This window comes from Actinia tenebrosa, unplaced genomic scaffold (assembly GCF_029948245.1).
Source record: "Actinia tenebrosa isolate PJP-AT-01 unplaced genomic scaffold, QUT_ActTen_1.0 PGA_scaffold7__59_contigs__length_16204524, whole genome shotgun sequence".
NCBI classification, from domain to species: Eukaryota; Metazoa; Cnidaria; class Anthozoa; order Actiniaria; family Actiniidae; genus Actinia; species Actinia tenebrosa.
In genome coordinates this window covers 6,021,895-6,031,992 of record NW_028292584.1, presented here as the reverse complement: position 1 = coordinate 6,031,992, position 10,098 = coordinate 6,021,895, and the positions used below count along the sequence as shown (strand labels likewise).

Below are 10,098 nucleotides of genomic sequence, written 5' to 3'. Positions count from 1 at the left end.
TCCGGTAGTGCGAAAATAGATACCCTGTTCCAGAGAGGAGAGAGCGTGATTCCATATACCTTGTCCCAGAGCGAGCGCGATTTTATATACCCTGTTCCAGAGTAGAATCGCTGAAAACCATACCCTGTTTGGCGGCACGTACCCGTATAGCGAATATAGGGGAGTACCCTCTCCACCCTCCCGGGCAGAAGACCAAGGCGTTTGTTAATTTTGGTTAACTGTTTTTCGATGTGAGCTGACCAAAACATGTTACTAGAAAAAAACACACCAAGGTACTTATATTCATCCACTCTTTCAACCTTTTTCTCAGTGTAATTGGATGGATGTGGTTGGTTTAAGATGTTGTTAGTTTTCCTCTTACTACCAAACAGCATGAATGTTTATGCTATCTTGAATGATTGCATTCAATGATCTAAAATCTTGAACCCTTTTGTTGATGATATGTTCTGAAGGCGATGGATCATAATTTTTTAGATTTATATAATATGGCAATAGTATTTACTCCCATTCCATGTAATAGCGAGGTAACCAGGATTCTAGAACTATCTTCCCCAATTAACGTGATCGATATGGTCATCTGCCAGTTCTTTTGCCTGTATAATGGGCTGCCACCACAACAGCGAGGCGCCAAGCTGGTATAACAAATTTAATTTGTAGCTAGCCACTGTGAAAATTATAGGGGGGGGGGGGGGGGGGGAATCAACTTATTTGAAACAGTTATCATTACTCTTGCAACCGAAACTTCACATGTCGCGAACAAATTAATATATTTCAGGACGAAATTGCGCCATGTAACCCGTCAAACTGAGTTGTCTGACGCCGTTACAATCTGACAAGTTTCATTTATCAAATGCGGCCAAAATTTATTGAATGCGTATTTGAGATACAAAGCCGTGTACTTTGGGAGAGGTGATATTTTGATCAGCAGAAAAACTGACATTTTCGTGAATACCAAGTAGATTTACTCAAATAATTCGACAAAATTTCGTCACAAGTTTCGAGCAGCAGTGACACAAATGAAATTTGGAGTATTAAACTAAGCTAAATAAAAAAATCATGAAAGTAGCGGGCTCGTCGTTTTTCTACCCTGTCCTATCCTATAGTACTGTCAAAAATTATACTGATTATCGAGGATTTTGGAATTCAACCCTATCCTAGTTCCAGATCGATGTTTTGGTTTCTTTTTTTTTTTTTTGCCGGAGAGTTTACAAGAACGTTCTCTATGAGCTTATGGTGGTAGAGAACGTACATGTAAAGAATCTGTAAAAGGCCTCTTATATAAACCCTATATAAAGTCTAGCGTCCATTTTTAAAGCTTTATGAGGCTCGAAATGCGCTTGCGCGAAAATTTTGAGGTGCGATATTTCTTGTGCCTGGAAAAGGTTGAATATGTTGATTCAGAAAGATCCATTAACCAGGGTCTGATCCAGGGGGAGGGTTGTGTGGGTTGCATCCCCCGGATCGATTTTCTTAAAACAGAATGTACTGTTCGTTTTTAAGTAGTTATTACTCGGGCTTTCTAAGAAATGACCGAGGTATAAATTGGGCTTTATTTGCGTTCTGTCACAAATCGCAGTTGCGTTCAAAGCGCATGCGCAAGTTCTATGCGCGTGCGTAGTATGCGCCACATAAGCACATGGTCGAGCAATGGCGGAATTTTTCAAGGTTTCGTCAGAAGGACGACAGTGTTCTTGAATAATTCTTTCGATTTTCTGCTATGAAGCCCGAGTACACGCAGATATGCGTCTAGTTTCATATTTAGTTCGGCGTCTTCTTTTACAGGTGGATGCCCCTTGAACGTAGAACCCTCTCTTTAAGAAAATCCGGGATCCGTCCCTGTTAGCTAATTCCTTTAGTCGATTTGAGATAAATCAATCAATAGTTTATTTCGCACCAAAGTTAAAATTTTGTAATTTACAGTATATTAAAGAGAAAGGTTTGGTGGTGCTGGGGTGGCTCAAATAGTATAAACTAATCAAAGTCAGGCAACCCAGTTACAAGGAACAATCTTAAGTGCACTTTACCATATGGCGATGTTGGAGCACTGTAATATTGGATGGTTAATACAGGGCCGTAACCAGAACTCTTACAGGGAGGGTGCACATCGAATAAAATCGGACCATTGATCGTCTTTTTTAAGAAAGCAGAACCAAAAAAAAAAAAAAAAAAGGAGATGGATGAGGGTGCACGTGCACCCTGTGCTCCCCCCTAGTTACGGCCCTGTAATAACCACTCGCAATTTCGTTCCAAATCACATCTCCAATCACCTACAAATTCAAACCCATTTATCTCGATGTATTCCATGCTTTGTCCCTACGTCTTATTCTTTCAGACTGATGATTGTTTTACTGAACATCGATCATATTCCGGCAAAAAGCATCATGCTGACTTCCAATTTTCAATTTTATGTGGCTTGTTAAACCACGGGAGCGTACTTAAATGTAAGTTCAAATTTGGAACTCAAATTGGAATTGAAAATTACCGGGGCCTGAGTTATGTTTACGGTTTCCACGCGTATAAAAGATAGAGAGTTTTAGATTGACTTTTTGTCTCCCCGCAAACGGCAAACGTGACCACGTTTTCGTCGTTTTCGTGTACTTTACTTTACCTTTTACAAACCTTCTCGCCAAAGACAAATATTCTATTGTTTTTCTACTACTTGGACTTTTTTGCGATTCTTTTTAAGCTATTTAAAATAATTTTTCACTGGTCAACTGACGTTTCACGTTTGCCGTGAACGTAAATCTAAGACTCTCTATTCACTGAAACTTGACGTTTCGCCGACGGACATAACACTACTTAGTCTGGTGGAAGGCCATTGTCAAATCTAGAATGATATAGAGGACACTAATATCTAAAAACAGATGTTCTAGCGATGTGTGTAGCAAGACAATTTAAACAAAGAGCAAGGGATTCCAAATTGGAATTGCTATTAAGAAAACAAAGAAAAAATAAATAAAACAGATTTAATTTTACCTTTTTCCCTAATTACACACTAAAATCTAATTCAATCTGTGAGTTAGCCGTGCCCTGACGTTAACTCAGCCCAAAGGTTGTTTCAGGGTTCGATCTGTGAGTTAACCGTGCCCTGACTTAGATCAGCCCAGAGGTTGTTTCAGGGAACTCAATAAATTTTAGGTTTGAAGGTTTTTTGTAGAAGTGAAAGGAGTAATTTTGGTATCGGCTCCTGGCGAGAACTGTTTAATTCCCTGCTAAGATATTTTCTTTTCTTTTTCAAACTCTATCGTACATCTATTTTGCTTAAATTGACAAAAAGAGATTTAAAAACTGATTGGTTTTTGGGTAGCCAATCACATTGGCTTATAAACAAGACAACCAATCAAAATAAAGGTATTTTTTGGTCCAACCAATCGGATTACGCCCAGTTAAGTAATGAAAATGCTCCCAGCAGGAAATTAGGTTGTTTCTTATATCTACACTGATGACCGGTGGTAAATGCTTATTGATTCTCAACTTAGAAAACCAGTTAAAAGATCGACAAGCAAAGGTAACTTTTCGCGATATTTTCATTTACCATTAATCAATACTCAATAGCCGAAGCATACTTATACCTTAGTCTTATTATCATTTATGATTGCAATATTTAACGTTTTTAATTTTTCAAAAAAATGGCCGCAAGGTTGTTCATAGGCAAAGGACACTATAAATCGTCAGAGGTTTAAAGATTTTTCATGATTAAATTACGTACAGAAAAAGGGAATTTAACAATGGCATTTCTTCCGAGTATAGCTCTTTCTTTGTCCACTGAAATTCCAGTTGGAATTTAAAAGTTAATTTTTGCGGAGTGAGGAAAAAAAAAGTCCTCGAAGTACTGGAGAGAACCAACAAAGATACTCTATACTCACACACAACATCTAGTCCGTGAATGAGTACACACCTTTCTAAAGTTAAAATAAGCAAATAAGAAATTGTCACCGACTTTTTTTAGCATCAGATTGATAGAATGATGCGTCGTGCAGGCAACGCCCACGAACGTTCTTAGACCATATAACATATTTAATTATTGAACTATCGGTAATGGGACACTTAAAAACTGTTCTATTGGAGTTTTCTCATTCGGCGCCCTTTAAATAATGTTGCAAAACACCTCTTTCGTTCGTTAATTTGTTCGGCTAATAATGATTCCAAAAGGTATATTGCTTATATTATTGAATATCCTATGTAGTTTAATGGCGAAATGTGCAATCAACGTTTCTGTACGCCCAGTAGTTTGCACTGCACGATCAATTTTATCTATAATAAATAAATTATTCTATGAAGGTGCACGAAATTCGTGCATTCATTACTGTCTAATACTGGAGTCCAAATTTAGGTACTTCTAATCGATTTTACTCATACATAGTTTGGGGAATGTTGATTGTTTAATTTGACTCGCTCGTTCGTGGACTCGCTTGCTCTTTCGCGATGTTATGGAAATTCGTAAACAATAACGATAGCAAGCTAGCTCTTAACATATGAGAATCTCTATTCATTTTCACTTGAATCTTTTAATATGTTTTTCTCATACACGATAGGGGAAATGTTGGTTGGTTGTTTAATTTGATGCACGGTTTCTTCCCGGAGCTGTCCCACGGTGTATAATAGCTTTATTTTATATTTTGATTTAAAAAAATGAAATTAAAAATTCTATTATATTATATGGTATCGCGATTCTCAATTCTCGCGATTTGATCGAGAGAGAGCCCAAGGGCGGATCCAGGGGGAAGGGGGAAAGGGGGAGGGGGGGGGGGGGCTGAAGCCTCCCCTTCAGCAGAAAAAACGATGCTTTTTTATATTGTTTTCCGTTGTGTTGACGGAAGAAACTCAATTAGCCCCTCCTAAACTCAATTAGCTCCCCCCCTAAAATTTTGGCTGGATCCGTCTTTGGAGCCGTCAATATGTATAGGAAATTGCACGATATCGAGTACAATTCGAAATTTATATACAGGTACGAGGGATGTTTTGAAAGTTTTTAAAATTGACGAGCCTTCAAGATCTGAGGCGAGTTCAATTTGAGAACTTTCAAAACATCATGAGTATCTATAACTTCCGAATTGTACGAGAAGATTGTTCGAATTTTTGTTTTTAATACACTCAACAAAATTGAGCAACTTAATTGGGACTCTACAGAGTACAATTTGGGATTTAATTGATTTAATTGTAAATCCGAATCGAGTAATTTTGTCGAGTGTATGTATATTATAAAACGTGGTATAGAGGCTTTGCACCATCACGTGATGGCAGCCATGACAGGAGGCATAACAATAGAGTCTTTTCCCCTGGAAAACTGAATTCTTTCTAATGTATATCAGATTAGACCAGAATCAATTGTTCCTGCCCACTGGCCTGGGTTGAAAGCCATTTCAGGCTAGAACCTTTTTTTTTCTTTAGCTGTCATTTCATTTTGAAACCTCGCCAAAATTGTCATGGCCACATAACTTAAGCTTAACTTAACATAAGCCAAGTCCAATTTGGCAGTCAGAGGAATTTTCCTCGTCCACCTCGTCCACCTCGTCCGCTCGATTACTCGCAGCTTGATAAATATTCCCCGATAGTCACTTCGCCTTTGGCGAATAATTGTTAATTATTCAAAGTTTCTGATTACTTTTATGATTTCAGATTATTTTGACCAAGAAAAATGAATAACACAACGTCAAGAAATCCTATCAAGACCAATGACACAAACATCTCTGGTCATGACCCATTCTATCGTACCCAAGTAGCCATCATCGCCCAAACCGCGTCACTAGCAGTGCTTGGAGTCATCATTGTCCTTGGCAACCTAGCCTCCATCATCACCTTCGTTAAGACCCAGTCCCTTCGCAGACGATGTCACTATCTTATCATCTGTCTGGCTGTATCAGATCTTCTCGTTGGTGTGGTCGATTTCATGTCTGCGTACTTCTTTTGGACCGGTCCACAGTGGAATACGTTCCTTGTTGTGCTCGAGTTCATGGACACACTGACCGGAATAGCGTCTGTTATGACGTTATCAAATATAGCCATTGAACGTTTCTATGCTATCTTTTATCCATTTCGGCATCGCAGGCTACGATTCAGAGTGTATGTTGCATTGTGTGCCTTCCCTTGGATAACAGCAACCTATATTTCTGCTCTGTACATTACTTCAGTATATTACAGCACATCCATTCTCAAGATATATACTTACCACACGTTTTCTGTCGCATCAATCGCTTTACTGGTTATTCTGTGTTCTTACATCACTATTGGTGTAAAACTGAGAAACAATAACCCAAGCGCTCAAAACCAAAATCGTCCTTCTCGTGACCAAAAGCTGGCGGTTACGCTACTAATAGTGACCCTTGCTTCTATGTTGACTTGGTTACCTTTGCAGTGCTTTCTGGTCGTTCTGTATTTCTGCCTCTCTTGTCCTCTACCTCATTTCAACCTTCTGTTTGTCATGAAGTTTTTACAGTTCTGTAACTCCGGAATCAATGTGTTTATCTACATCGTGAGGATGCCTGAATTCCGAAGCGCATTCCTGGTACTTTTCTGCGGAAAGAGTGAGCAAAATAATAGGGCCCAGGAAAGCACTCGAATGACGTCCACTGCGTCGGTAATTAACAACGGATTTGTCGGAAATCAGAATGGAAGTGGAAATACTTGCCGAAATAGAAGTACCGCTGGTCCCAAGAACAACAGCAACCTGCCTTCGCATGCGCATAACAACCTACAGAAACTGCAGCCAGAAAGCCCTTATCAGTTCACCAATAGCAGCGCCCAAAATGATGGAGCAAGAACCCATAGCTCCAATAGCAATCCAACCAACCAGAACCCCAGGAACTGCAACACCGAAAATCAAAATGCCAAAGAAAGTGAGTCATGCAACATCAAGCAAATATACTTGACAAAGGAGGGTGACAGCTTATTGGATCAATCAGGATACCAACAAGGCGTTACTAATAACGCATGTGAGACTGAAGCGAGTGGAATTGAAGACTCTCGGCTTTGAAGGTTTATGTACATGTAGTAGCTACTAATATTATTTATAAAGCATATTTAGGCCTGCTTTGCGTTTACAACTTTCTCTTGTTTTTTTTTTTTATCGCTGATTCGTTTCGTATACAGCTATTTCAAAAAAAGGTTGGTAAAGGTTTTGTTGCATGTTTAATACCAATCCCGAAATGTAGTATTTGCGATGAGAATACCATCAGCGAAGGATCAAAACGATATGAAGTTTTCCCTCTAATTGTATCATCACTCTATAATCCCATTATAAGCAACTATTGTATCATTTTCAAATTCTCTTTCCTGTCCAGCATATTAAAGATCAATTTGGATCGTTTCTATTCGCATTCTTTCGAGGGAAAACTATGACTTATGGAATCAGTCTAGTATAGTTCGGTTTGGGATGATATAATTAATCTGCAATAGGACTACATATCTGTCCAATTTGGAAATAGTTGAATTCAAGAAATTCCGAGGACTGACAAAATTGGAAGAGACCGATAGGCCGAGTTGAAAATGTATTCTATTCATATGTAAATAATGTCAGCATTGAAGAAAATATACCAAAAAAAAAACCAAAAAAAAAAAAAAAAAAAAAACAAACGTGGTCGGCCTATCGGCCTCTTCCAATTTTGTCAGTCCTCGGAATTTTTTTCATCTAATTATTTCCAAATTGGACTGCATGTAGTCCTATTACCTATACTAATTTGTGCGCACGTTTTCGTGGCATATTTGCTTCAGTGCTGATATCATTTACTTTGAATAGAATACATTTCGAGCTCAGTAAGCAACATGCAACATGCAAGGCATGCAACATGCAACATGCAACATGCAACATGCAACATGCAACATGCAACATGCAACATGCAACATGCAACATGCAACATGCAACATGCAACATGCAACATGCAACATTTAAAAAATTGTTTTAAAATAGCTGTCTACAAAATCAAACGTAAAGCTCTATTGCTATATATATACTGTAAAACCATATATTTAGAGGTATGTACAATGATTTAGGTTCAGATTATTAGCCACAAGCCACAGTAGAAAGAAATATTAATAATGATAATAATAAAAAAGATAAAGGAAAAGAAAAATTAGAAAAAATAATATAAAAGAAAGATCGACACCTATATGAGACTTACCAAAGAACTCCTGTCTATGTAGTAAATCGTCTTTTGTTTGAAAGTAAAATATTGTATCAATATTGATTCTTAAAAAATATATATAACAAAACACATGCACCTCACAAATAGAAATGTAGAGACTAACTCTTTATTAATTGTCCAATAAATGAATATAACATAAATTTTTCGGCTTTCTTTCTTTAAATAAAAAAAGTTTGAACTCCTTGTATATTAATATTTAATATTTAATGAAAATACACAAGTGATTATCGAAAATCTCGCGCGCTGGTTGGTCGAGAAACTCACACTATTACACGATAATCACCTCTAGCGATAATCCAAAATGGCGGCTAGCCGCTTTGTTTCTGTTACCGGAGAGGAATTAGAAATAATGAAAAAAAATCCTGTCCCCAAAAGCACTAAAGAGGCTGACAAATTTGCACTAACTTTGTTTAAAGGTAAAAAAGGACTTAAAACAATCAAATAAGCTCAAACAAACTGTTTTGATTCGCAAAGTCGGTGTATTAAACGAAGGCATTTTTATTTGAAACCATTTGTTTATGTTTTTCCTAATTTTAAATGTGTCTTTTATCTTCTTTTTTTTCTTTTCTTTTTTTGAAAGAATCACCTGTGCATTTATACTAAAATAATTATTTGCCTCAGCCTCAGTGAATATCGGAGAATATTTACCTCGCCGCTCGAAGACTCGCGTCTCTGTAAATATTCCCCGATATTCACTTCGCCTTCGGCGAATAATTGTTAAATAGTTAGAAAAGGAACCTAAAAACATACTGGCACCTACAATGAATATGAAAAGCTAACTGTGTGAAGTGTCAATTGACTTACTGCTATGTTTAAACTGTTAGGGACACACTAGCTTAGACCTATTTTATCATCGATCATAACATTGGTAAACTATCTATTGTTCCCTATCTTATCTCAGTTAAATATTATGAAATGAACAAATTGTAAAGGTATTTTGAGATGAGAAAATTGAATGTTTGCTCTCAAGATTTGTTAATGTACCGTTATTGCGCGGTTGGCAGGTGACGCGTGTCTACAGTGCTTCTATCAATAGACAGATTATGCATCACGGTTTTCCTTCTAGCTCGGCAGGCGCAGGGATCCTCAAGGGGGAGCCTCCTACTTCCCCCCGCCCTCCACCCCACCCCCTCACTTTTTCTCTTTTTGCATATAAGATATCTCTTATATTTTCCAATCTTAACACCCCCGCTTCCATTCCCATTTTTTAGCCAAGAGTAAACCGCTGTTCTTGAGACGTAAATTGACGTTTTTATCGCTTCTCTATCTTTCGATTTACCGTTTGAAAAATAAAAGAAAAAGGATATGAAAGTTTGCCCGTCGTAAATGCGATGCTGTGAAATCACAAATTAAGGAAGACATACATGCGACTAGAAGGCCTCAAATCCCTTTAAAACACTGATCATTATTACATTAGCCACCCCTTGGGCTTCATAGGAATAAAATAAATCAAGGATTTATATACAAAGAAATATATCTAGCAATTTTGATGTCCAGTGTATGACGTCACAGACTCCAAAAAATAATGGTAAAAATATCATAGTTTCGTCCTGAATATCGAGAAAACACTTCATACAGTGATTATTGGACCTTTAAAGAGTATTCTTAGGAAGTTTCAGCTGAATCCAAGTTTGAGCGATTTTCGTCAGAGTAGCACTTTAAACACTCGTGATTATCAAAAGACCGGATAAGGCACACACAACGACTGCAGCAAGTTTTGAAGCAATTTTTTTCCCAGCTAAATGTTTTACATTGTTTTTCAAAGACATGTGCCAAATAGCATCAATCATAATCTTTCATCGGTTCAGACCGTTCTATACAATAATAATCTTTCAGTATCGGTATATTCATTATCATTTCCTCACATATTTTCAGTACAAAATACTCAATTTACTCGGTGTTAAAAAAGAGGTTTCAAAATTACGGTTAAAACACCATTAAAATACACAAAAACGCG

At 37.5% G+C, this 10,098-nt stretch overlaps 1 protein-coding gene across 1 annotated transcript; it reads left to right on the top strand.

The window, feature by feature from the left end:
- Nucleotides 1-3,462: 3,462 nt before the first annotated feature.
- LOC116290196 (adrenocorticotropic hormone receptor-like) lies at nt 3,463-7,709 on the top strand. Its single transcript, XM_031697203.2, has 2 exons — nt 3,463-3,508; nt 5,620-7,709. The coding sequence occupies exon 2, from the start codon at nt 5,639-5,641 to the stop codon at nt 6,971-6,973; it is 1,335 nt and encodes a 444-aa protein (XP_031553063.1). The 5' UTR covers nt 3,463-3,508; nt 5,620-5,638; the 3' UTR covers nt 6,974-7,709.
- Nucleotides 7,710-10,098: the final 2,389 nt, after the last annotated feature.

What these genes read in the sequence shown, in the direction of transcription:
- LOC116290196 (XM_031697203.2), top strand. Translation starts at nt 5,639, where the DNA reads ATGAATAACACAACGTCAAGAAATCCTATCAAGACCAATGACACAAAC.